The 27,905-nt window shown below is 47.2% G+C and overlaps 1 protein-coding gene and 2 long non-coding RNA genes across 3 annotated transcripts in view; 1 reads left to right on the top strand and 2 right to left on the bottom strand.

Moving 5' to 3' along the window:
• Positions 1-18,445, bottom strand: part of LOC120372031 — a 73,670-nt gene extending 55,225 nt beyond the window's left edge. Inside the window, exon 1 of the long non-coding RNA XR_005584709.1 lies at positions 18,228-18,445. This is a non-coding gene — a long non-coding RNA (uncharacterized LOC120372031). The remainder of the gene's footprint in view (positions 1-18,227) is intronic.
• Positions 1-21,546, bottom strand: part of MID2 (midline 2) — a 321,117-nt gene extending 299,571 nt beyond the window's left edge. The window contains exon 1 of the mRNA XM_039488713.1: positions 20,835-21,546. Within this exon, the coding sequence (XP_039344647.1) occupies positions 20,835-21,494 (660 nt within the window). The 5' untranslated portion in view covers positions 21,495-21,546. The remainder of the gene's footprint in view (positions 1-20,834) is intronic.
• The window catches only part of LOC120372030, a 39,052-nt gene extending 11,404 nt beyond the window's left edge, over positions 1-27,648 (top strand). The window contains exon 3 of the long non-coding RNA XR_005584708.1: positions 27,373-27,648. This is a non-coding gene — a long non-coding RNA (uncharacterized LOC120372030). The remainder of the gene's footprint in view (positions 1-27,372) is intronic.
• Positions 27,649-27,905: the final 257 nt, after the last annotated feature.

The raw sequence follows: 27,905 nt of genomic DNA, 5'->3' as shown, positions 1-27,905 counted from the left end.
GCATTGTATCTTCTTCATATTTGGTTGTTGTTACATGTCCAGTGTTTCCAGCTATATCAGGAGCTGTATGAGCAGATGTATAAGTATAATGCTTGAGCTGCCCACACTTGATTACATAGTTGTTCTATCCGCAAGTGATGGTTTCTGAGTCTCACATCCACGAACAGTTTGTTGTTGTACTTCGCCGGCCTGTTGTCATGCTTCAGAACATTTCCCTTAGACCGCTTCATAGTCGTCTTGTCTCCAGTAGAAATATGCTAAACTCCTTCTGCAATATACTTCTGAAACCTAAAATCACCCTGGAAGTCTTGCAGGGTACTTAATCAGGCAGTAATACCAAAGAGGCCACAATTGAACTCTAAATTCTAACCAGTGCCATATGTATTGTACTAAACATCTTCCCCTTCTTTTGATGCATTATCTCACCCTTACTTAATATAACCTAGTTCTTAGTTTGCCTTCTTTAATCACAGCCCCATGCTAGACTGACAGGCAAGGATTTCTGCAGTCCCAGTATAACTGCCACATCCCCTTCCAGGACAGCATGCTGCATGCCTATCACATTAAGCATATGCTCTCCATTTGCACTCACACAACACTCAATCTGGTTGTAATGACCCTATCTGTTGTCACTCCAGTTCTGCTACAAGCGACAAATTCTGGCATCATCCACTTCCCTATTTTCACCCACCCAGCAAACCACTACCACAGGTCTCTCCATCTCTCATAGCTACAATTCTATGAGAGCCTCAGTACATTTACTGTGACCAGCCACTCTCTCTCATGAGCCATTTTTCTATCCAAGGAGCTATTTTGCCCTCATTTACTCGTCTCTGCCTTTTGGCCAATAGCCTTTGATGTAGAACCTATTCCAAAGTCCTTGAAAAAATGGAAGTGTATGGACCCCATTGCGTTTCCCTTGGCAAGAGCTCCCAGTAGAACTCCTAGCTGACCATCATGCTGTTCACAATATTAGCTCCACAAACCTTGCCAAACTTTTAGCATTGCTCATCACAGCTCATGGCCTATTTATTTATTTAGAAAGTCACATCATTCACCCCCACAGCCCCAGAGTAAATACAGACTGTGGTTAACAGCAAGAGAAGAAAGAGGGAAGTCTCTGCACCTTCTAAGAGAAGACAAAAGCATCTGCCATAGACAAGAGGGCAGCTTTGGTCAAACTCATATGCCTTGAAGAGGCCAAGTCCCGTCCTCTAGCACAATGAGAACTGACAGTGTTGTTTGAATCAGAAGCATCAATATGAAACAGCAAAGCTGGCAATTGATATATTTCAAAGCATCTGAAACAGACTGTAGGAAAGATGCCTAGTTTTAAATGTATTTATTCTCAAACAGGTGCATGGAATTACGTGTAAATCCCTAGGCATCACACAGCAGGCTAAACTAAGAATAACAGTGACTAATCGATAGTTTTATTATGCTCAGTGTTTACATCATTGATGCTACTTGCTGCTTCAGTGGCAGATTATGCCTCCTGCCCTGGACAGCACAGAGATGGAGCTGCCTTCGAAAAGGGCCAGCCCGTGGCACAATGTGGCATTAAAAAGAAAACAGGTACAGGACAATCTCTTGATGGTGCAGATGTGTGAGCAGTGTGAAAACTCCACTGTACCAAGCAAATTAGCACAGCTGTCAGACAGGCAGCACTTCCATTGTGTATTGTATTAAATACCAGGTGGCAGGTTCAAAAATTCCAGGCTGTGATATGAACTTTTCCATTTTAACAAAGGAAGAACTATTCAGCCTCAAAAGGAAGCCTCCGAAACAGGAGCACAACTGTTTACATGGTCTAAAAAAAGAACAGCCACACAGCTGCTCATTGGGACAGCAACGTAAATTTGAACTTCTTCAGTTTCTGCTGAAAAGTCAGAGGAGGTTCCTGAGTCAAGTTTATAAAAGTTCAGGAAAACTGCGCACGCTTAGTGCTACTGATTTCTTCCTCCCGCCCTGTAGATAACCTAGTGGAGCTAACGATGCATGACCTGACAAGGGACACAACATCTCCAAAAGGATCAAAAATGGTTCTAAAAACCCTAGGTGAGCAGGATCTGGTTGGGAAAGGTCAGCACAGCTTCTCTAAAGGAGAATCTTACCTCTCCAACCTACCGGAATTCTGACAGGTTTCAGAGTGGTAGCCGTGTTAGTCTGTATCAGCAAAAACAAGAAAGAGTCCTTGTGGCACCTTAGAGACTAACAAATTTATTTGTGCATAAGCTTTCGGGGACTAAAACCCACTTCATCAGATGCATGGAGTGAAAAATACAGTAAGCAGTATATATATCACAGCACATGAAAAGATGGGAGTTGCCTTACCAAGTGGGCGGTCAGTGTTAACAAGGCCAATTCCATTAAGGTGAAAGTGGCCTATTTTCAACAGTTGATAAGAAGGGGTGAATATCAAGACAGGGAAAATTACTTTTGTAGTGCTAACGAGGCCAATGCAATCAAGGTGGACATTGCCCATTTCCAACATTTGACAAGAAGGTCTGAGTATCAGCAGAGGGAAAATTACTTTTTGTAGTGACTCATCCATTCCTAGTCTTTATTCAGGACTAATTTGATGGTGTCCAATTTGCAAATTAATTCCAGTTCTGCAGTTTCTCATTGAAGTCTGTTTTTGAAGTTTTTTTGTTGAAGAATTGCTACTTTTAAGTCTGAATTCTGAGGGAGTCAACAAACTAATGGATAAAGGAGAACAGGTAGCAGAACATATCCAAATGTTCAAAAAACCACTGATAACGTTCTCCATGAAAGACTGTTAAAGGAACTAAGTAGGCATGAGGAGAGTGACAATGTGCTGCCTGTAACCGCGCCAACTCACCCCTGTGGCGCCTCCTGCTGGTGACTCCGGGGAATTAGCTTGGTTTCCAGCATGGAGCGCCCTCTGCAGGCCAGTGATCCACCTGTTCTCTGGCCTCGAGTCCCTCCCTGGACCCCGGTGCCCTTTTACATGGGGTGCTGCCCCCTGGCAGTAACCCCTTTCTCTCAGGGTCTCCCCTCCCCAGGGAACCCCCACCCTCTATCCCCACCTTGCCTCAGTGTATGGCTACTGCCAGTCATTGTCTAGCCCCACGTCCTGGGGCAGACTGCAGTATCAGCTTATTTATCACTGGCAAGGAGAGTTTGGCAGCAGTTTAGGGTATGTCTACACTACGAAATTAGGTCAAATTTATAGAAGTCGGTTTTTCAGAAATTGTTTTTATACAGTCAACTGCGTGTGTTCCCACAAAAAATGCTCTAAGTGCATTAAGTTGAGCGGACTGCATCCACAGTACCAAGGCTAGTGTCAACTTCTGGAGCGTTGCGCTGTGGGTAGCTATCCCACAGTTCCCGCAGTCTCCACCACCCATTGGAATTCTGGATTGAGATCCCAATGCCTGATGGGGCAAAAACAGTATCGCGGGTGATTCTGGGTACATGTTGTCAGGCCCCCCTCTTCCTCCCTCCCTCCCTCCGTGAAAGCAACGGCAGACAATCATTTTGCGCCTTTTTTCCTGGGTTACCTGTGCAGACGCCGTACCATGGCAAGCATGGAGCCCGCACAGCTGACCATCACCGTAAGTCTCCTGGGTGCTGGCAAACGTGGCACTGCATTGCTACACAGCAGCAACTCATTGTCTTTTGGCCAGGGGCGGGTCTAGGAATTGCGCCGCCCCAAGCAGGGCGGCACGCCGCCGGGGGCGCTCTGGCGGTCACCGGTCCCGCGGCTCCGGTGGACCTCCTGCAGACGTGCCGGCGGAGGGTCCGCTGGTCCCGCGGCTCCGGTGGACCTCCCGCAGGCACGCCTGCGGATGCTTCACCGAAGCCGCGGGACCAACGGACCCTCCGCAGGCACGCCTGCGGGAGGTCCACCAGAGCCGCCTGCCGCCCTCCTGCGGCACGCCGCCCCAAGTGCGCGCTTGGCGCAGCTGGGGTCTGGAGCCGGCCCTGCTTTTGGCAGCAGATGGTGCGTTACGACTGGTAGCCGTCATCGTCGTATTCCTGGGTGCTCTTTTAACCGCCCTCGGTGAGGTCAGTCAGGGGCGCCTGGGCAGACATGGGAGTGACTCAGCCAGGTCATTCCTATCTTCTGCCGAGCACCCAGATGACGACGATGGCTAGCAGTCGTAATGCAGCATCTTCTGCTGAGTACCCAGGAGATGACGATGGCTAGCAGTCGAACTGCACCATCTGCTGCCACCCTAAAGATGTAAAAGATAGATGGAGTGGATCAAAACAAGAAATAGACCCGATTTGTTTTGTATTCATTTGTTTCCTCCCTCCCTCCCTCCGTGAAATCAAGAGCCTGCTAAACCCAGGGTTTTGAGTTTGATCCTTGAGGGGGCCATTCTGTGTGACAGTTGTTTGTGTTTCTCCCTGATACAAAGCCATCCCCTTTGTGGACTGTAATTCCCTGTAAGCCATGTCATCAGTCGCCCCTCCCTCCATCACAGCAGACAATCGTTTCGCGCCTTTTTTCAGACCAGACGGCATAGCACTGGGATCATGGAGCCCGCTCAGATCACCGCGGCAATTATGAGCACTGTAAACACCACGCGCAGTATCCTGGAGTATATGCAGAATCAGAACCTGCCAAAGCAAAACCTGGCGAGGAGGTGATGGCAGCACAGTGATGCGAGTGATGAGGACATAGACATGGACACAGACTTCTCACAAAGCACGGGCCCCGGCAATGTGCACTTCATGGTGTTAATGGGGCAGGTTCATGCCATGGAATGCAGATTCTGGGCCTGGGAAACAAGCACAGACTGGTGGGACCGCATAGTGTTGCAGGTCTGGGACGATGTCCAGTGGCTGCGAAACTTTCGCATGCGTAAGGGCATGTTCATGGAACTTTGCGACTTGCTTTCCCCTGCCCTGAAGTGCCAGAATACCAAGATGAGAGCAGCCCTCACAGTTGAGAAGTGAGTGGCGATAGCCCTGTGGAAGCTTGCAATGCCAGACAGCTACCAGTCAGTCGGGCATCAACTTGGAGTGGGCAAATCTACTGTGGAGGCTGCTGTGATCCAAGTAGCCAATGATATCAAAGAGCTGCTGATATCAAGGGTAGCGACTCTGGGAAATGTACAGGTTATAGTGGATGGCTTTGCTGCAATGGGATTCCCTAACTGTGATGGGGCGATAGATGGAACCCATATCCCTATCTTGGCACTGGCTCACCAAGCCAGTGAGTACATAAACCAACAGGGGTACTTTTCAATGGTGCTGCAAGCACTGGTGGATCACAAGGGACGTTTCACCAACATCAACGTGGGATGGCCGGGAAAGGTACATGATGCTCACATCTTCAGGAACTTTGGTCTGTTTCAAAAGCTGCAGCAAGGAACTTTCTTCCCAGACCAGAAAATAACCGTTGGGGATGTTGAAATGCCTATAGTTATCCTTGGGGACCCAGCCTACCCCTTAATGTCTTGGCTCATGAAGCCATACACAGGCAGCCTGGACAGTAGTCAGGAGCTGTTCAGCTATAGGCTGAGCAAGTGCAGAATGGTGGTAGAATGTGCATTTGGACGTTTAAAAGCTCGCTGGCACAGTTTACTGACTCGGCTAGACTTCAGCAAAACCAATATTCCCATTGTTATTACTGCTGGCTGTATGCTCCACAATATCTGAGAGAGTAAGGGGGAGACATTTATGGCGGGGTGGGAGGCTGAAGCAAATCGCCTGGCTGCTAATTACGCGCAGCCAGACACCAAGGCGGTTAGAAGAGTACAGGAGGGCATGGTGCGCATCAGAGAAGCTTTGAAAACCAGTTTCATGACTGGCCAGGCTACGGTGTGAAAGCTCTGGTTGTTTCTCTTTGATGACCCCTCCCCGTCTTGGTCCACTCCACTTCCCTGTGAGCTAGCCACCTTCCCCTCCCCCCTTCGATCACCGCTTGCAGAGGCAATAAAGTCATTGTTGCTTCATATTCATGCATTCTTTATTAATTCATCACACAAATAGAGGGATAACTGCCAAGGTAGCCCGAGAGGGGTGGAGGAGGCGGGAAGCACCGGGTGGGGTTGGGGAGGAGGGAAGGACAAGGCCACACTGCACTTTAAAACTTAAAAACTTATTGAAGGCCAGTCTTCTGTTGCTTGGGTGATCCTCTGGGGTGGAGTGGCTGAGTGGCCGGAGGGCCCCCCACCGCGTTCTTGACGTCTGGGTGAGGAGGCAATGGAACTTGGGGAGGAGGGCAGTTGGTTACACAGGGGCTGTAGCGGCGGTCTGTGCTCCTGCTGCCTTTCTTGCAGCTCAACCATATACTGGAGCATATGAGTTTTAGTTAAAAAGACACATTTTATAGAACAGTGGGTACACTCTTTCACGTTAAACCTTGCTGTTCACATTACAGAGCATATGTGCTTTTGTTACAAGGTCGCATTTTGCCTCTTTTACTGAGGGGCCTGCTGGTTTGGTGTGAGAGATCACTCATGCTTCACCCCTCACCTCACCACGTGGTTAACAGCAGAGAACATTTCTGTTCAGCCACAGGCAAACAGTCGAGCAGGAACAGGCACCTCTGAATGTCCCCCTAATAAAAGCACCCTATTTCAACCAGGTGACCATGAATGATATCACTCTCCTGAGGATAACACAGAGAGATAATGAACGGATGCTGTTTGAATGCCAGCAAACACCGGGACCATACGCTGCCATGCTTTGTTATGCAATGATTCCTGACTACGTGCTCCTGGCCTGGGGTGGTAAAGTGTCCTACCATGGAGGATGGAATAAGGCCGCCCTCCCCAGAAACCTTTTGCAAAGGCTTTGGGAGTACCTCCAGGAGAGCTTTATGGAGATGTCCCTGGAGGATTTCCGCTCCATCCCCAGACACGTTAACATACTTTTCCAGTAGCTGTAGTTGCCGCAGCAGGGCAAATTAATCATTAAACACTCTTGACTTTAAACCATGTGTAATATTTACAAAGGTACACTCACCAGAGGTCCCTTCTCCGCTGGGCGGGTCCAGGAGGCAGCCTTGGGTGGGTTTGGGGGTTACTGGCTCCAGGTCCAGGGTGAGAAACATATCTTGGCTGTTGGGGAAACCGGTTTCTCCACTTCCTTGCTGTGAGCTATATTCAATCTCTTCATCATCATCTTCCTTATCCCCAAAACCCGCTTCTGTGTTGCGTGATTCTCCATTGATGGAGTCAAAGCACAGGGTTGGGGTAGTGGTGGCTGCACCCCCTAGCATGGCATGCAGCTCATCATAGAAGTGGCATGTTCGGGGCTCTGATCCAGAGCGGCCATTTGCCTCTCTGGTTTTTACGTAGGCTTGCCTTAGCGCCTTAATTTTCACACGGCACTGCTGTGCATCCCTGTTATCGCCTCTGTCCTTCATGCCCTTTGAGACTTTTTCTAATGTTTTGGCATTTCGTTTTACTGTAACGGAGTTCAGCTAGCATGGATTCATCTCCCCATATGGTGAGCAGATCCCGTACCTCCCGTTCAGTCCAGGCTGGAGCTCTTTTGTGATCCTGGGACTCCATCATGGTCACCTCTGATGATGAGATTTGCACTCACCTGCACCTTGCCACGCTGGCCAAACAGGAAATAAGATTCAAAAGTTCGTGGGCCTTTTCCTGTCTACCTGGCCAGTGCATCTGAGTTGAGAGCGCTGTCCAGAGCGGTCACAATGGAGCACTCTGGGATAGCTCCCAGAGGCCAATACCATCAAATTGCGTCCACACTATCCTAAATTCTACCCAGCAAGGCCTATTTCAGTGCTAATCCCCTCATCGGAGGTGGAGTAAAGAAATAGATTTAAAAAGCCCTTTAAGTCGAAAAAAAGGGCTTCGTCGTGTGGACGGGTCCAGGGTTAAATCGAGGTAACGCTACTAAATTCGACCTAAAATCGGAGTGTAGACCAGGCCTTACATTAATGGAAGGCAAGTGCAAGGCAATGCATAACGGAAGGAACTATCTCTGCTCCTATACTTACATTCATCAATACGTTTTAAATGAACTGCAACCACACAAGAGAAAGACATGGGCATCACTGGGGACAGCTCAATGAAAACACTGGTCCCACCCACCTAACCATGAATACTATGTTCAATTCTAGTCGTCACCGCATCGTTGAAAGGATGACACAGAAATAGAAATGATCCACAGAAAGGCAAAGGAAGTGATTAGGTGCATGAAAAGACTTGATATGGGCAGTGATTAAGAAGATTGTGACTTTTTTTCAGTAGAAGACTAAATAGAAGTTCCTTGATAGAGGCATGTACACAATTAGAAGCATAGGGCATGCCTATTAATACAAGACAAAGGGGACATACTAATGAAATTAAAAGACAACAAGTTTAAAACTGGGGAAAAAATATTTTCATACAATGCATAATTAATTTGCAGAACTCAATGCCACCAGATATTGCTAAGGCAAAGAACATAATGTGATGCAGAAGAGGACTGTGCATTCCTGTGAACAGTAAAAATATTCAGCTATATAAGCTCAGCTAGGCATTCAGATGGATGTCAACTCTCATGCTTCAGAGAATAAGCCAACCACTAACTGCCTGGGATTAGGAATAAATTTCTATCATGCCCAGGTCATCCCAGAATTGTCCAGTACAGCATTACTTGGACCTTTTCTGAAGCAGCTGGTACTGGTCCCCATCAGAGACAGAATACTGGGTTATATGGGCCACTGGTTTGATCAGGTGTGGGAATTCCTACCTTCCTCATACGATGTAGGAAGGGAAAAAAAGGTTCATAGAGCATTGATCAAAGGGAATAGAAGGAAGAGCAAGCAGGAAAGAAATCCTTCTGTACTTTGCTTTGGATGCCCTCTCTAACTAAGCACCTTATCAATGACCCTAAGTCAAGGAAAAGGAAAGCAGCATCTCCCACAAGAATACCAATAGCTGCACATCTACAAGCAGAATGGACAGAGGAGAGTTTACTCCAGCCTTCTATCTTCCTACCTAGACAATCCACCTGCAAAGTTACACTCCTTGTGTATAAATTAGAGCTGGTTAGGATTCTGTTTTAATTATTATTTTTCTGCAAAAAAAAAAAGTGATGAAAAAGGAAATGTTTCCCTTTCTGTGAATTTTTTTCTACAAAATATTTCAAGTTTTTCATAAAAAAAAATTAAAAATCAAATATTTTTTTGTATTTTGGCAACCAAACCATTTTGGCTAGGCAGGCAATCATTTTGGTTTTACTGAAAATTTGAAAGTTTGTCCAAAAAGTAACATTTTTCATTTTCTGTGAAAAAAATTGAAATATTTAATAAAAAATGACTATTTCCTGCTGAAATTTCAGGTTTGATTAATATGTTGTTTTTTTGTTGAAAAAAGTTCCAAACAAAACATTTCAAACAGTTCCAGTTTAAATCCATATTAAAGGAAGAAACTCAGTGAATGTGACACTAATGATTTGAAAAGGAAACAATCAAAAGCTAGGAAATGCCAAAGGAAAGGTTTGCATAGCAACACCAACTCTGTCATGCTGCACATCCGAGAGATTTCCTGGAAAACCCCATAACGTAGGTGCAATTGGCTGAGTTACCACCATTACTACCAGACACTTCTTTCTCCCACACTCCAGAATGTGTCAATTTGTAACAATGAAACTAAACAGACAGTTTACATGAAGACAAAAGAGACGATGGAAAGTTATAGAAAAATAACCGGGAGAGGATTGAAAACATTGACTTCTCTTCTGACATCACCACATTCTTATAGTGTCACAGTGTGCACCGCTCATAGACGCAAAGGCCAGAAGTGACCATTGTGATCCTCTAGTTTAACCTCCAACAGATCGCAGGCCTCAAAACCTCACCCTCCCGGTCCTGTCATAGGCTCACAACCTCTGGCTGAGTTACTGACATCCTCAAATCTTTATTTGAAAAGACTTCAAATTACAGAGAATCCACCATTTACTCTAGTTAAAACCAGCAAGAATACCAATAGCACCAATACCTGTGCCGCATGCTATACAGGGAGGCGAAAAACTGCCAATCTGACCTGGGGGAAAATTCCATCCCAACCCCAAATATGGCAATCAGTTTGACCCCAGGCATATGGGCAAGACCCACCTGCCAGACACCTGGGAAAGAATTCTCTGTAGTAACTCAGAGCCCTCCCCCTCTAAAATCCCATCTCCAGCCATTGAAGATATGGGCCATGGGCCATTGTAGGCAATCTCATCATACCATCCCCTCCATTAATTTATCAAGCTCAATCTTGAAGCCAGTTAGGGTTTTTTGCCCCCATTAGTCCCTTGGGATGCTACTCCAGAACATCACTCCTCTAATGGTCAGAAACCATCGTTTAATTTCAAGCCTAAACTTACTGATGACCAATTTATATCCATTTGTTCTAGTGCCAATGTTAACCGTTAAATAACTCCTCTTCCTCTCTGGCATTTGTCCCTCTGATGTATTTATGCAGAGCAATCATATCGCCCCTCAGCTTTTGTTTGGTTAGGCTAAATAAGTCAAGATCCTTAAGTCTCCTCTCGTAAGGTAGGTTCTCCGTTTCTCTCATCATCCTAGTAGCCATTCTCTGCACCTTTTCCAGTTTGAATTCATCTTTCTTAAACATGGGAGACCAGAATTGCACACAGTATTCCAGATGAGGTCTCACTAGTGCCTTGTATAATGGTACCGACACTTCCCTGTCTCTACTGGAAATACCTTGCCAGATGCATTCTAGGATTGGATTAGCCTTTTTCACAGCCACATCATATTGGCAGCTCAGTCATCCTGTGATCAAGCAATACACCCATATCTTTCTCCTCCTCTGTCGCTTCCAACTGATACATCCCCAGCTTATAGCAAAAATTCTTGGTGTTAGTCCCTAAGTCCCATGCACTTCGCACTATTAAATTTCATTCAATTTCTATTACTCCAGTTTTCAAGATCATCCATATCTTCTTGTGTGATAGTCTGGTCCTCCTCCATATTGGCAATACCTCCCAACTATAAGGTGGGTGCATAACTGGCTGGATAACCGTACTCAGAGAGTAGTTATTAATGGTTCCCAATCCTGCTGGAAAGGTATAACAAGTGGGGTTCTGCAGGGGTCTGTTTTGGGACCGGCTCTGTTCAATATCTTCATCAACAACTTAGATATTGGCATAGAAAGTACATTTATTAAGTTTGCAGATGATACCAAACTGGGAGGGATTGCAACTGCTTTGGAGGATAGGGTCATAATTCAAAATGATCTGGACAAATTGAAGAAATGGTCTGAGGTAAACAGGATGAAGTTTAACAAAGACAAATGCAAAGTGCTCCACTTAGGAAAGAACAATCAGTTTCACACATACAGAATGGGAAGAGACCGTCTAGGAAGGAGTACGGCAGAAAGGGATCTAGGGGTTATAGTGGACCACAAGCTAAATATGAGTCAACAGTGTGATGCTGTTGCAAAAAAAGCAAACATGATTCTGGGATGCATTAACAGGTGTGCTGTAAGCAAGACACGAGAAGTCATTCTTCTGCTCTACTCTGCTCTGGTTAGGCCTCAACTGGAGTATTGTGTCCAGTTCTGGGCACCGCATTTCAAGAAAGATGTGGAGAAATTGGAGAGGGTCCAGAGAAGAGCAACAAGAATGATTAAAGGTCTTGAGAACATGACCTATGAAGGAATGCTGAAATAATTGGGTTTGTTTAGTTTGGAAAAGAAAAGACTGAGAGGGGACATGATAGCAGTTTTAAGGTATCTAAAAGGGTGTCATAAGGAGAGGGAGAAAACTTGTTCACCTTAGCCTCTAAGGATAGAACAAGAAGCAATGGGCTTAAACTGCAGCAAGGGAGGTTTAGGTTGGACCATTAGGAAAAAGTTCCTAACTGTCAGGGTGGTTAAACACTGGAATAAATTGCCTAGGGAGGTTGTGGAATCTCCATCTCTATCAGGGACGGTCTAGACAGTATTTGGTCCTGCCATGAGGGCAGGGGACTGGACTCGATGACCTCTCGAGGTTCCTTCCAGTCCTAGAATCTATGAATCTATGAAACTTTGCGTCATCCACAAATTTTATTAGCACATTCCCACTTTTTGTCCCAAGGTTCTTAATGGAAATGGTAAATAAGATTAGATCTGAGACGGATCCTTGAGGATCTCTACAAGTAACCTCCCTCCAGCCTGACATCATGATATGTTGTAGTCGCTTCTTTAACAAGTTCTTACCCACCTTTCCAGTCTCATATTAATCCCCATTTAACTAATAATTTCCCACATGAAATTGTATCAATTGTTTTCCTGAGATCCAGGTAGATTAGATCTACTACATTTCCTTTGTCTAGAAAATAGGTTATCTTCTCAGAGGAAGAGATCAGGTTTCTGGCACAATCTACCTTTTGTAAAACCATGTTGTTGCCCCCTCACACACCTCCTTACTGTTTACCTCTATGTCCTTAATCACTCTCTCTTTCAAAATTTGTTCTAAGACCTTGCTCAGAATTGAGGTCAAGCTAGCAGACCTGCAGTTTCCCAGATCACATTTTTCCCTTTCTTAAATATAGATACATTAACAATTCTCCAGTCATAGGATATGACCCCCAAGTTTTTGGATTCATTAAAAATCCTTGCTATTGGGCTTGCAATTCCATGTGCCAGTTCCTTTAATATCCTTGGATGGAGATTATCCAGGACCCCTGATTAAACTGTTTGGGTTCGGCTTCCACTTTGGATGTGGTAGTTTCTGCTTCCATATCCTTGTTCTCATTAGCCAGCCTGCCACTGCCCCCCAGCTCCTCATTAACCTTATTAAAAACTGAGACAAAGTATTTGTTTAGATGTTGGGCCATGCCTAGATTATCTTTAATCTCCATCCCATCCTCAGTATCTAGCAGTCCCACTTCTTTCCTTGTTTTCTTTATCTGGCTAAAGTACCTTTTACTATTGGTTTTAATTTCCTTTGCAAAGTCTAAATCTGCTTTGATTTTGACAGTCCTCACTTTTCCCCTACACTTTCTGACCTACAAGAGGTAGCTTTCCTTGATGATCCATCCCATCCTCCATTCCTTGCTTTCTCTTAATCACCTGTTGAGGTGCTTGTTCACCAGCTTAGTCTGCCATCCTTCTCTATGAATTTTTTCCCCTTGCCTGGGATGCAAGCTTCAGATAATTTCTGCAATTTTGACAAAGTAATTTCAGGCCTCCTTCACATTCAGATCCTTGAGTTCTTCAGTGCAGTCCACTTCTTTAACTAATTCCCTTCATTTTTTAAAGTTTGCCCTTTTGAAATCAAGGACCCTAGTTGCAGATCTATTGTTATTTATCCTTCCATTTGGTTTAAACTGAATTAGCTCATGATCACTCAAACCAAAGTAGAGAAATAGTAGAGGAAGCAATAGTGGATGGGAACCTGGGAGGCAGTGACCATGAGATGGTCGAGTTCAGGATCCTGACACAAGGAAGAAAGGAGAGCAGTAGAACAGAGACCCTGGACTTCAGAAAAGCAGACTTTGACTCCCTCAGGGAACTGATGGGCAAGGTCCCCTGGGAGAATAACATGACGGGGAAAGGAGTCGAGGAAAGCTGGCTGTATCTTAAAGAATCCTTATTGAGGTTGCAGGAACAAACCATCCCGATGTGTAGGAAGAAAAGTAAATATGGCAGTGCTCGTCTTAAACACAAAAAAACAGCTTACAAGAAGTGGAAGATTGGACAAATAACCAGGGAGGAGTATAAAAGTATTGTTCAGGCATGCAGGAATGAAATTAGGAAGGCCAAATCACACTTGGAGTTGCAGTTAGCCGGAGATGTTAGGAGTAACAAGAAGGGCTTTTTCAGGTATGTTAGCAACAAGAAGAAAGTCAAGGAAAGTGTTGGCCCCTTGCTGAATGAGGGAGGGAACCTAGTGACAGAGGATGTGGAGAAAGCTAGTGTACTCAATGCTTTTTTTGCCTCTGTTTTCACAGACAAGGTCAGCTCCCAGACAGCTGCACTCTGCAGCACGGTATGGGGAGGAGGTGACCAGCTCTCTGTGGAGAAAGAAGTAGTTCGGGACTATTTAGAAAAGCTGGACAAGCACAAGTCCATGGGGCCGGATGCACTGCATCCGAGGGTGCTAAAGGAGTTGGCCGATGAGATTGCAGAGCCATTGGCCATTATCTTTGAAAAATCATGGCAATCGGGGGAGGTCCCGGATGACTGGAAAAAAGCTAATGTAGTGCCCATCTTTAAAAAAGGGAAGAAAGAAGATCCAGGAAACTACAGGCCAGTCAGTCTCACCTCAGTCCCTGGAAAAATCATGGAACAGGTCCTCAAGGAATCAATTCTGAACCGCTTAAAGGAGGGGAAAGTGATCAGGAACAGTCAGCATGGATTCACCAAGGGCAAATCATGCCTGACTAACCTAATTGCCTTCTATGATGAGATAATTGCCTTCTCTGTGGATGAGGGGAAAGCAGTGGATGTGCTATTTCTGGACTTTAGCAAAGCTTTTGATACAGTCTCCCACAGTATTCTTGCCAGCAAGTTAAAGAAGTCTGGGCTGGATGAATGGACGGTAAGGTGGATAGAAAACTGGCTAGATGGTCGGGCTCAACGGGTAGTGATCAATGGTTCCATGTCTAGTTGGCAGCTGGTATCAAGTGGAGTGCCCCAAGGGTCGGTGCTGAGGCCGGTTTTATTCAATATCTTCATTAACGATCTGGAGGATGGTGTGGACTGCACCCTTAGCAAGTTTGCAGATGACACTAAACTGGGAGGAGTGGTTGATACACTGAAGGGTAGGGATAGGATACAGAGGGACCTCGACAATTTAGAGGATTGGGCCAAAAGAAATATGATGAGGTTCAACAAGGACAAGTGCAGAGTCCTGCACTTAGGACGGAAGAATCCCATGCACTGCTACAGACTAGGGACCGAATGGCTGGGCAGCAGTTCTGCAGAAAAGGACCTAGGGGTTACAGTGGACGAAAAGCTGAATATGAGTCAACAGTGTGCCCTTGTTGCCAAGAAGGCTAATGGCATTTTGGGTTGTATAAGTAGGGGCATTTCCAGCAGATCGAGGGATGTGATCATTCCCCTCTATTCAGCACTGGTGAGGCCTCATTTGGAGTACTGTGTCCAGTTTTGGGCCCCACACTACAAGAAGGATGTGGATAAATTGGAGAGAGTCCAGCGGAGGGCAACAAAAATGATTAGGGGGCTGGAGCACATGACTTATGAGGAGAGGCTGAGGGAACTGGGATTGTTTAGTCTGCAGAAGAGAAGAATGAGGGGGGATTTGATAGCTGCTTTCAACTACCTGAAAGGGGGTTCCAAAGAGGATGGATCTAGACTGTTCTCAGTGGTAGAAGATGACAGAACAAGGAGTAATGGTCTCAAGTTGCAGAGGGGGAGATTTAGGTTGGACATTAGGAAAAACTCTCTCACTAGTAGGGTGGTGAATAACTGGAATGGGTTACCTAGAGAGGTGGTGGAATCTCCTTCCTTAGAGGTTTTTAAGGTCAGGCTTGACAAAGCCCTGGATGGGATAATTTAGTTGGGTTTGGTCCTGCTTTGAGCAAGGGGTTGGACTAGATGACCTCCTGAGGTCCCTTCCAACCCTGAGATTCTATGATTCTATGGTTCTATGAAAGCTGACCTCACAACCTGTTCTTCTATGAGGTTCTCACTACTCACCAATACTAAATCTAAAATGGCATAACCTTTTATTGATTTAGGAATTATTTGGTGAAGAAATACATTGGCTATCACATCCAGGAATAGGAGTACTTGTGGCACCTTGTTAGTCTCTAAGGTGCCACAAATACTCCTGTTCTTTTTGCGGATACAAACTAACATGGCTGCTACTCTGACATCTAGGAATGTTTGGGCCCTACCATTATTAGTAGCACTTGCCCTCCAATCTATATTTGGGAAAGTAAAGTCTCCTGTAATCACACAATTTCCAGTAGTATTTCATTAAAAATATTAAAGAGATCTCTATCCATTGCCATATACTGATCCTGGGGGTCAGTAGCAGACCCCAAGTACTATTCCAGGGGAGCCTCTGTTATCCTTCTTCCCCAAAGTGATTGTGACCCAAACAGAACGCTGCATTGAAACACCAATACAAAGAACATCTACAGAACTAGGAAACTACAATATTGGAGAGCACAGGAATTGACTTTTATTTTTCCCAGAGGTTGCTCCACCCATGCTCCACCCTGAGGCCCTGCCCCCACTCTGCTCCTTCCCCTGAGGCCCCATCCTCACTTTGCCTGTTTTCCCCCCGCCCCCGGCTCCACTCTTGCTGCTCTCCGCCCTCCCCCCCGAGTGCTGTCCGACAGCCGCCAAGCCGCTGATCAGCAGCCCCGCCAAACAGCTCTGGCTGGTGGGTGCTGAGCACCCCTTATTTTTTTTCCATGGGTGCTTGAGACCTGGAATACCCACAGAGTCAGTGCCTATGTTGCAGAGGTCACCACTAAACATGACAGTGGTATCTGAGACACTTTAATAAGAAACCTAGGCAGCATCACCAATGTGGGGTTGCCATTGACAAATGCTGACTGTTTCAATTGCTACCATTTCATTTATTTCTGTTATCAATAGTCCTTAGACAGTATTTTCATAGTATAAATGTGCAAAAATAGTAAATTTAAACAATTTGTGGTTAGTGTTTGTTTCTGTGTATGCAAATTAGTCTGGAGAATAGCCCTGTTAGGACAAGACTTCTGGAAAGTTTCATTGTCCAATCATCAGGCCTTTTATTTAGAAATCTAACCTGTGCATGAAAGAGTGCCTGGCAGTTTTGCTAGAGAGAGGAAAGTATTTCTTCCTGCCCCCTCACATAACAAAAGCAGGTGAATTGATTTTGCTTAAATATTTTAAAAAAGAAATCACCTTCAGGCTGAGAATAAGCCTGGAAAATTTCAACTGGAAAGAGAAGTGATGAAAAAGTTATGAGCACATGAAAGAGGATTCTAATGGAAATCTGACTAACTATAGTCTTACTAGCATAATCAGTAATATAACAGGCTATACAGATTTTTAATTTTATTTGAAAATAAAATTAATTAAAACTATTTTGCAGATTCACATGGAATGCATCGGGGGAGTGGGGAGAGATTTCTAATTTTATATTTTGTATGTAGGTCAAATATCAGCCATTCAGGTTCACTTCAGATTCAGTGGAGCCACTAGTGCTGCTTAAAAATCAGGCTTCAAAGTAGTCCTCAAGGAGCGTGGGAAGTATTCCAGGAAGTTTGATCTCTCCAACTTGGAAAGCACAGAACAGTAATTCAGTTCAGATCAAACACAACACTTGTGTTGCGGGGGGATGATCACCCATTTCTGCTGCTTCACTGTGGGGGATATTCCAGCTTGAAAACACAGGCTACCACAAAGGGAAGGTTCCCTAGCCACAGAGAGCAAGGCAGCAACACACCTGAGGCTACTTCCAGGCGTATCTCTGCAGGGACTGGGAGAAGATGGGGAGGGAGGGAAAGGAAGGCTGATGAAAATGATAAATAGTCCTTATACACAGGGGCAGCTCTAGACATTTCGCCGCCCCAAGCACGGTGGCATGCCGCGGGGGGCGCTCTGCCGGTCGCCAGTCTCGCGGCTCCAGCGGACCCTCCGCAGGCCTGCCGCTGAAGGCTGCCTGCCTGCCGCCCTCCCGGCGACCGGCAGAGCGCCCCCCGCGGCATGCCGCCCCAGGCACGCCCTTGGCGTGCTGGGGTCTGGAGCCGCCCCTGCTTATATGGCAGACAGGTGAGATGGGAGGATAGGAAGGTCACAGCGGACAGGTCACAGGAGAGGCAATTCCCAGCTCAACCACAGGCCTTGCGCAAGTCACTTAATCTCCCCTGCTGCTTGGTTCTGCACCTATATGATGAGGTAACAGCTGTGGCGCTGAAAGCCTCAAATGATTGTGAGGTGTCCAGATAGCCCGGGACAGATGGCTAGATATAGAGCTTTGGCCAACAGGGCCAGGAGAGGGGAGACTGTCTGGTGCGCTTCAGTGGTGCTGGGGAGTTTATTGCTGGTACTGCTGGAGAAGGCTGTCCCCAGCGCAGATCCTGCAATGGCATTGGTTAGCAGGAGACCGACAGAGGAAGGGGGACAGATGCTGTCAGGATTGACCTGATGGGGCCAATGAGCAGCATGCAGTCGGTACCTGTCAGAAGTAGGAGCTGGGGAAAGGGAAGTTCCCAGGGCACATCACAGCTAGCAGGAGAGAACATGCCACGCCTGGGAGCATCAGGCCCCAGGACCATTATCCATAGAAAGACTCACATAAACTGCATTGTACAAAGCTGGTTAGCTCACCCCATCTGATCAGGACTCCTCAGCCACATCGACATCGGCTTCAATCTCTGCAGTGAGGATGTCTACCCCTCCCCCATTTTGCCTCCAGCCAAGCCTGGCTAGATCAGGGTACAGCTCCCAGGGGCAGACGGAGCCTCCAGATTCAATGGGTGCACTATACTGTAGCTACAGGCAGCACCAATCACCTGCAGCAGCACCCTCCACCCCAGCACTGATCCCGGCCCAATGTGGAAGGGAGGGCCCAGGGCTAGCTAGAGAGAGACTGAGCTGTGATCACTTTGCAGTGGTGGCTCTGAGCTTTGTGACATGGCACACTGGTCACAGCGCCTCTTGGGTTCGGCACCCTTGGTTTCATGATTTCTCCCAGGCCCCTGTGCATTTCCTGCAGTTTAAGCAAGCAGCATGAACCCAGGAATTCTGCATGGCCTTTGGAGCTCAGCTCCACCACAGTCAGCGCTGCTCCTACGGATGGAGTTGGCACAACTCCTGGAAGAGCCAGTGTGCACTGAGACATATGGGGACGGAGAAGGAACCTATCCTGTGATCCGTTTAATTGACCCTTTCCATCTTCGCAGCAAGTCTAGCTGACAGGTTCATCTGCTCATTTTTCTGCCTCTAATAAAGAGGAGACGGCAGCTTATTGGAGATTACAGGGGCTGAGCAGAAAGGAAGGTAGTCGAGCAGGGAGATGCAGCCATGCTGCCAGATAGGTTACTGACCTCAGCACTCAGTCAGCTATTCACCAGGCAGTGTGTGTGTTCTGACCAAGTGCCATTGAGTAACCTTCATTTTCCGGGCCTTATCTCATGGAACAAGAGCCAATCGTGGAGTCACCCCAACAAAGCTTTGGACAAGCCGACCTGGGGAGGGCTGGTAGTAATACCCCCACTAGTGCTAGACAGACCAACCACCCCCAGAGACAAAGAAAGGCAACAGAAGACTTTTGTCTTTACGGGATAAATAAAGGCTGCCAAATCTCTTCAGTGCAGAGAAACTAAGGAACCTGGGCATGCATAACCATGCACTGAATGGAGGGGGGATTGGGAGTGTGGGTTGAGGCAAAACAGAGAGACAAGGTTCCCATTGGTTAATAAACCAAGAACTTTAATCCAGGGCCTGGCCAATGTAGCGAGAAACCCTGAAGCCCAATGACAAACTGCCTGGGGCTTGAGGGCCAAATCTAACTTGCATAGTCATTGCTGTATCACAATTAAATGCACGCCACCATATTCACACCTGGACTGGGATCTGCTGTTTGTGGCAGAGTGCCCCTAAATGATCTGCTTAGTCCAGCTCACCCTGCAGTCCTAGATGGAAGGCACTGGTCCCATCTAGCCCTGGGGACAAAGCTGGGATTCCAGCTTCAAATACAGAAGGATAGGAGGACATTTCCTCACGTGCAATGCGTGCAGACACAAGTCCCATTCAGGGGGATTACACTGCATGCCTGCATCAGGGAGGGAACAGATGCACCCCCAATTGCAGGGAGTGAATCGGGGGAGAGTACACCTCTAATTTCAATGACACTTCACCACTGATCTGTGTCGAGTCAGACACACCTCATCTCCAATAATCCTTCATTGCAGAAATTACAGCTAGCCAATAGACATAGCAAGGGTCTGCACACAGGACCCATTGCTGGGGCAGAGAGAGCAGCAGCTTGGAAGATCCAGGACCTGGGAAATCTGCAGGGACGTACACAGAAGATTTTTCAGTAGGAGAATCTCCGCAATAAATACTAAGCAAATCTCTGAAATTCCTGGGCCCACTAGCCACAGCCAGCAATGATCTCATAAGTCCCTGCACCCAGTGTCCAGCCCCAGTACTAGCTTCTCCATTACCCTGAAACTCCCCCTCCCCACCCATGCCCATTGCCCCGAACCAGCCCTGCACTCTCTATTGCATGGACGTTCTTGGTGCTGCTGCCCAGAACCACCATTGCATTCTGTATTACACATAACGACTCCCTCTAATTTGGGGCATGGGGAGGCTTGCTCTGTACTTTGTGGGCTCTATGGTTTTGTTAGCATGCCTGAGGACTGAACTTGTGACATGTAGATCAGCAGAAAATGAACAACTTTCCTGCAATCATACAAGCAGGATCTCTCTTTCATGTGGTTCGCTGAACCCTCTAGCTGCCAATGGTCTGGAGATTTCGCCGCTAAAGGATCGTGCAGCTTTCATTAACCTATGGACCTTCTAAAGCTTGGAGGGTTCGTTAGGTGTAAATAAGAGTCTGACTAGGACATCTGGAACTGATTTAGCTTTAAAAATACTCCACTGGAAAACCACGGTCCCTACAAGGAAGGCTGTCAACTCCCAGCATGCAGCAGCCTTCCTCGTGGCACTAGGGCTCTACCACTGAACCAGGTGGCCAAAGAGCAACAGTTCACGGCGTTCCACCGTTTGACCCATGACACTTCACCATAGAGCTGAGGCCCACTGAAACTACAGCTCTCAGCATGCAATGCTTCATCATGCTCCCAGCTGGCACCTGCTCTGTTTCCTGCACAATTCGGCCACCCCTGGTTTAGGGCGAGCCCAGCGAGCCACGAAGGACCCTCCCCAGCTCACACCACTCATTTCGGGAAAGCCAGTGACTCTTACCTTGAGCTTCTCAAATCGATCACTCAGTGATGCCACCTGGTGGTCCCGGTGGCGTCCCACCAGTTTGCATAAGGCACAGATCAGCTGGTCGTCCGCAACACAGTACATGTTCACTTTCTCATTCTCGTGCTCCAAGCAAGTGAGTCCTCGGAAGTGTGTGTCTGGCACGGGCTCCACCAGGCGGTGGCTGGTGAATGGCTTCTTGTTAGGGTGCGTGGCCCGGAGGCAGCGGTCACAGTAGGACACCTCGCAGGTTATGCAGGTCTTCACTGCATCCCGTGGCGGGTCCTGCTCACAGAACTGACACGCTATCCTTTCACTGGACATGGCAGGGCTCTTGCGGTACGTTCTCTCTCGGCGGCTCTCGCTAGGGGAGTTGGGGCCACTCAGAGAAGCCTTTTGGAAGCGATCTATAATGTTCTGCAGGGTCACATTCCGCTTGAGGCCCTCTAGGCCGCGGTGGTTAAGGGAGATGACATACCTGCAGGTGGGGCACTGGAATGCTGTGATGGGCTCTATTGACTCGCTGGAGGAGCAGCTGGATACCAGGATGCGATGGGCACAACTGAAGCACAGGCTGTGAGCACACGGCAGCAACAGAGGGTCTTCGAATAACTCCAAGCAGATTGGGCAGGTCAATTCCGACTCCAGTGTTTCCATCTTTAGTTAAAACAATCCTGCTTCAGCATCAAAAACCAGGGAAGCTGGTCAGATACCTACAAGAGAAAACAGGAGAAAGGAGCAGCATGAGAGCAAGCCACTCAATACAAGAGACATCAGGAACTACATTAGCATCAGCAAAAGGAAAGATAGCAGTGACTCCTTCCTGCCAGAAACTGAGACCAGACATTTTCTTGGGGGAAGAAGAGAGGGATGACAGAGAAAAATCAGACATGCAGCCAGTGTGGATCTTAAATGCACTGCATTCACATGAGCATGGCAGGGGATGGTCCAAAACCTTCCATCACATCCTCAAGATCATATTCATACAAAGCTGAGACATTGACTCACAGTTTGCAGGAATATTTTCAGACAGGAAATTGGGGGTGGGGGGTGGGAAAAAAAGCCAACTCTGCTATAAAGCTTTCCCTCTTGCCTGGGAAGGAAGCATGGGACAGCAATGCAAAAAGCTAAGGCAAGGAAAACTGCACAATTTCACTGCAGAAGACAAGAAACAGAGCGGATCATGCCTGTCTTGTGTGCATGAGAATTCTGGTGTATATCAAGGAGGAAAAACAAGCAGCAACGATAAAACCCTAAACATTTTCTCTACTGATCAGAAAGCACCTACTTCTTTTCAGTGAAGGATCCTAGGAAAAGCATGGGAAGGGAGAGACTGGAGTCTTGGAACCTCTGACCAAGCAAAACAGTCAGGGACTCCAATGTATTGTTCTTTTGCTGTGTGTTTGAATCAGCTCCTCAGTCTTTGGGGTGGGGGTGGGGAAGGGAGGAGAGTGAGTTGATAGTCTCTAAACTTCCATCGCTCTATTTTCTCCAAAGCACTTCAAGGAAGAATGCAGGGGATCCTAAATCATCTCCAGCTGGAGGAAAACAGGGCTATATTTTTACACAGCCTCCTCTGAGGAAGGTTTGAAATGGGCTCTGTTCAGATGCCATGCTTTAAGCTGCATCACCAAATGCATTTCCGAGCACAGAACAATAAATGGCTCTGATTTCACAGTGCATGAACTCAAATTAGTCCCTCCTGCCCTGGGTAAAACAGGCTACTCCATTTCATTCCTGGCAAACTGAGGATCTGTCTATACTATGAAATTAGGTCGAATTTATAGAAGTATTTTTTTAGAAATCATTTGTACGCAGTCGATTGTGTGTGTCCCCACACAAAATGCTCTAAGTGTATTAAGTTGACGAACTCTGTCCACAGTACCATGGCTAGCGTCGACTTCCAGAGCGTTGCACTGTAGGTAGCTATCCCACAGTTCCACAGTCTCCGCCGCCCATTGGAATTCTGGATTGAGATCCCAATGCCTGATGGGGCAAAAACAGTATCGTGGGCAGTTCTGGGTACATATTGTCAAGCCCTGCCCCCGTCCCTCCGTGAAAGCAATGGCAGACAATCATTTTGTGCCTTTTTTCCTGGGTTACCTGTGCAGACGCCATACCGTGGCAAGCATGGAGCCCGATCAGCTCACCGTTACCGTATGTCTCGTGGGTGCTGGCAGACGTGGGACTGCAGTGCTACACAGCAGCAGCTCATTGCCTTTTGGCAGCAGACAGTGCATTACGACTGGTATCTCTCGTCGTCGTACTCCTGGGTGCTCTTTTAGCCGACCTCGGTGAGGAGCAACTCAGCCAGGTCATTCCCATCTTCTGCCGAGCACCCAGAAGATGACGATGGCTAGCAGTCGTACTGCACCATCTTCTGGAGAGCAGCCAGATGTCGATGCCTAACAATCGTAATGCAGCATCTTCTGCCGAGCACCCAGGAGATGACGATGGCTAGCAGTTGAACTGCACCGTCTGCTGCCCCCTAAAGGTGTAAAAGATAGATGGAGTGGATCAAAACAAGAAATAGACCCCATTTGTTTTGTATTCATTTGCTCCTCCCTCCCTCCATTAAATCAACGGCCTGCTAAACCCAGGGTTTGAGTTCAATCCTTGAGGGGGCCATTCTGTGTGACAGTTGTTTGTGTTTCTCCTTGATACAAAGCCACCCCCTTTGTTGATTTTAATTCTGTGTAAGCCATGTCATCAGTCTCCCCTCCCTCCGTCAGAGCAATGGCAGACAATCATCTCATGCTTTTTCAGTGCAGACACCATAGCACTGGGGAGATGGAGCCCGCTCAGATCACCGCGGCAATTATGAGCACTGTAAACACCATGTGCATTATCCTGAAGTATATGCAGAACTAAAACCTGCCAAAGCAAAACCAGGAGAGGCAAGGGCAGCGTGGTGACGAGAGTGATGAGGACATAGACATGGACATAGACTTCTCGCAAAGTACAGGCCCCAGCAATGTGCACATCATGGTGTTAATGGGGCAGGATCATGCCCTGGAATGCCGATTCTGGGCCCAGGAAACAAGCACAGACTGGTGGGCATAGTGTTGCAGGTCTGAGATGATTCCCAGTGGCTGCGAAACTTTTGCATGTGTAAGGGCACTTCCATGGAACTTTGTGACTTGCTTTCCCCTGCCCTGAAGCACCAGAATACCAAGATGAGAGCAGCCCAGAGTGGGCAAATCTACTGTGGGGGCTGCTGTGATCCAAGTAGCCAACACAATCAAAGAGCTGCTGATATCAAGGGTAGCGACTCTTGGAAATGTGCAGGTTATAGTGGATGGCTTTGCTGCAATGGGATTCCCTAACTGTGGTGGGGGGATGGACGGAACCCATATCGCTATCTTGGCATCAGAGCACCAAGACAGTGAGTACATAAACCAAAAGGGGTACTTTTCAATGGTGCTGCAAGCACTGGTGGATCACAAGGGATGTTTCACCGACACCAGCATGGGATGGCCTGGAAAGGTACATGATGCTAGCATCTTCAGGAACTCTGGTCTGTTTCAAAAGCTGCAGCAAGGAACTTTCTTCCCAGACCAGAAAATAACTGTTGGGGATGTTGAAATGCCTATAGTTATCCTTGGGAACCCAGCCTACCCCTTAATGCCATGGCTCATGAAGCCATACACAGGCAGTCTGGACAGTAGTCAGGAGCTGTTCAACTACAGGCTGAGCAAGTGCAGAATGGTGGTAGAATGTGCATTTGGATGTTTAAAAGCGCGCTGGTGCAGTTTACTGACTCGGATAGACCTCAGAGAAACCAATATTCCCATTGCTATTACTGCTTGCTGTGCGCTCCACAATATCTGTGAGAGTAAGGGGGAGATGTTTATGGTGGGGTGGGAGGTTGAGGCAAATCGCTTGGCTGCTGATGACGCGCAGCCAGACACCAGGGCGGTTAGAAGAGTACAGGAGGGCGTGGTGCGCATCAGAGAAGCTTTGAAAACCAGTTTCATGACTGGCCAGGCTACGGTGTGAAAGCTCTGGTTGTTTCTCCTTGATGAAACCCCCCCACATACACCCCGGTTAACTCTACTTCCCTGTAAGCTAACCACCCTCACCTCCCCCCTTCGATCACCACTTGCAGAGGCAATAAAGTCATTGTTGCTTCATATTCATGCATTCTTTATTAATTCATCACACAAACAGGGGAATAACTGCCAAGGTAGCCCAGAAGAGGTGGGGGAGGAGGGAAGGACAAGGCCACACTGCACTTTAAAACTTTAAAACTTATTGAAGGCCAGCCTTCTGTTGCTTAGGCAATCCTCTGAGGTGGAGTGGCTGGATGGCTGGAGGCCCCCGCACCATGTTCTTGGGCGTCTGGGTGAGGAGGCTATGGAACTTGGAGAGGGTGGTTGGTTACACAGGGGCTGTAGTGGCAGTCTGTGTCCCGCTTGCCTTTCCTGCAGCTCAACCATATGCTGGAGCATATGAGTTTGATGCTCCAGCAGCCTGAGCATTGACTTCTGCCTTCTGTCAGCAAGCTGACACCACCTATCATCTTCAGCCCGCCACTTACTCTCTTCAGCCCGCCACCTCTCCTCGTGTTCAGATTGTGCCTTCCTGCACTCTGACATTGTCTGCCTCCACGCATTCTGCTGTGCTCTGTCAGTGTGGGAGGACAGCATGAGCTCAAAGAACATTTCATCCCCAGTGCATTTTTTTCTCCTTATAATCTTCGCTAGCCTCTGGGAAGGAGAAACATATGCAGCTGGTGGAGGAAAAAAAAGGAAGAATGGTAGTTAAAAAGACACATTTTATAGAACAATGGCAAACCTTGCTGTTAACATTACATAGCACGTGTGCTTTCGTTACAAGGTCGCATTTTGATGGCTTCACCATCCGCCGTGTGGCTAACAGTGGGGAACATTTCTGTTCAGCCACAGGCAAACAGCCCAGCAGGAACAGGCACCTCTGAATGTCCCCTTAATAAAAGCACCCTTTTTCAACCAGGTGACCATGAATGATATCTCTCTCCTGAGGATAAAACAGAGAGATAAAGAACGGATGTTGTTTGAATGCCAGCAAACACCGGGACCATACGCTGCCATGCTTTGTTCTGCAATGATTCCTGACTATGTGCTGCTGGCCTGGCGTGGTAAAGTGTCCTACCATGGAGGACGGAATAAGGCCACCCTCCCCAGAAACCTTTTGCAAAGGCTTTGGGAGTACATCCAGGAGAGCTTTATGGAGATGTCCCTGGAGGATTTCCGCTCCATCCCCAGACACGTTAACAAACTTTTCCAGTAGCTGTACTGGCCGCGAATGCCAGGGCAAATTAATCTTTAAACACGCTTGCTTTTAAACCATGTCTAATATTTATTCACCAGAGGTCCCTTCTCTGCCTGGCGGGTCCGGGAGGCAGCCTTGGGTGGGTTCGCGGGTTACTGGCTCCAGGTCCAGGGTGAGAAACAGATCCTGGCTGTTGGGGAAACCAGTTTCTCTGCTTCCTTACTGTGAGCTATCTTCCTCGCCCCCAAAACCCGCTTCCGTGTTGTGTCCTACTCCATTGATGGAGTCAAAGCACAGGGTTGGGGTACTGGTGGCTGCACCCCTCAGAATGGCATGCAGCTCATCATAGAAGCAGCATGTTTGGGGCTGTGATCCGGAGCGGCCGTTTGCCTCTCTGGTTTTTTGGTAGGCTTGCCTGAGCTCCTTAATTTTCACGCAGCACTGCTGCGAGTCCCTGTTATAGCATCTGTCCTTCATGCCCTTGGAGACTTTTTCAAATATTTTGGCATTTTGTCTTTTGGAACGGAGTTTTGATAGCACGGATTCATCTCCCCATACAGTGATCAGATCCAGTACCTCCTGATCGGTCCATGCTGGAGCTCTTTTGTGATTCTGGGAGTCCATGGTCACCTCTGCTGATGAGCTCTGCATGGTCACCTGTGCTGATCAGCTCACCACGCTGGCCAAACAGGAAATGAAATTCAAAAGTTCACGGGCCTTTTCCTGTCTATCTGGCCAGTGCATCTGAGTTGAGAGCGCTGTCCAGAGCGGTCACAATGGAGCACTCTGGGATAGCTCCCAGAGGCCAATACTGTTGAATTGCGTCCACATTACCCTAAATTCGACCCGGCAATGGCGATTTCAGCACTAATCCCCTCATCGGAGGTGGAGTAAAGAAATCACTTTAAAGAGCCCTTTAAGTCGGAAAAAAGGGCTTCGTCGTGTGGACGGGTCCAGGGTTAAATCGAGGTAACGCTGCTAAATTCGACCTAAAATCGTAATGTAGACCAGACCTGAGTAGCAGTTCACCCATCCCTCCCAGCCCCAAACCCAACCTTCTCCCGCCCCTCAGACCAGGTCAGCTGCCTTCAACAAAAGTGCTTAAAAAGAGGCAATTAGCAGAGTTTAGATGGCAGTTGCTCCTCAGATGGCTGAAAAAAAGCGTAAGTGATGCTCTGACATGCACTGACACTCTCTACGTTATTAACAGGGTTGGCAGAAGTTTGTGGGTTTTGATCATTTTGACAGATAATATTGATGTTTATTTTCATCCATTTTTTAGGTTTTTTCACAGTTGCTCAACATTATGGAAAGAGGTCACACACCAGAGGAGCAAGACAATAATGATATAATGGCAGTAGACATTGAAAGTCAGAAAGTTAAAGCTCTATAACCATTAAAACACAAATTAGCATGATCACATGTCAAAATATACAACAGAAACATCCCTAAATGCTCAGAAGTTCTCAAGTGGCATTTTTCTTACTTTTTGATTATTACTGCTGGAAATACTTTTTCTTCAGTTTGTGTGTGGACTGTGAAACTGATGTGTACCAACATTCACCATTACAAATCTAATCCTTCCAAGTGTAATTATTAAACACCTACTGGATGAGCAATTGCTATCTGCAGTGGAGGTTGCCTGGTAAAACCACTTCCAGACCTCACACCAGCTTCTTTTCCAGGTGGAAATTTTCACTTCCGAAACACGCCAGAATAATGGACTGCAGGCACTAAGGAGAGGAAAAAACAAGTTGACCCAACTGCTCCTGATGCGTGGCATGATGCAGAGTGGCAGAGGCTAATCAGCAAGCA

Source organism: Mauremys reevesii, linkage group 9 (genome assembly GCF_016161935.1).
Source record: "Mauremys reevesii isolate NIE-2019 linkage group 9, ASM1616193v1, whole genome shotgun sequence".
Classification (NCBI taxonomy): domain Eukaryota; kingdom Metazoa; phylum Chordata; order Testudines; family Geoemydidae; genus Mauremys; species Mauremys reevesii.
Note: the sequence above shows the minus strand (reverse complement) of the source record. Positions and strands in the feature narration are given on the sequence as shown.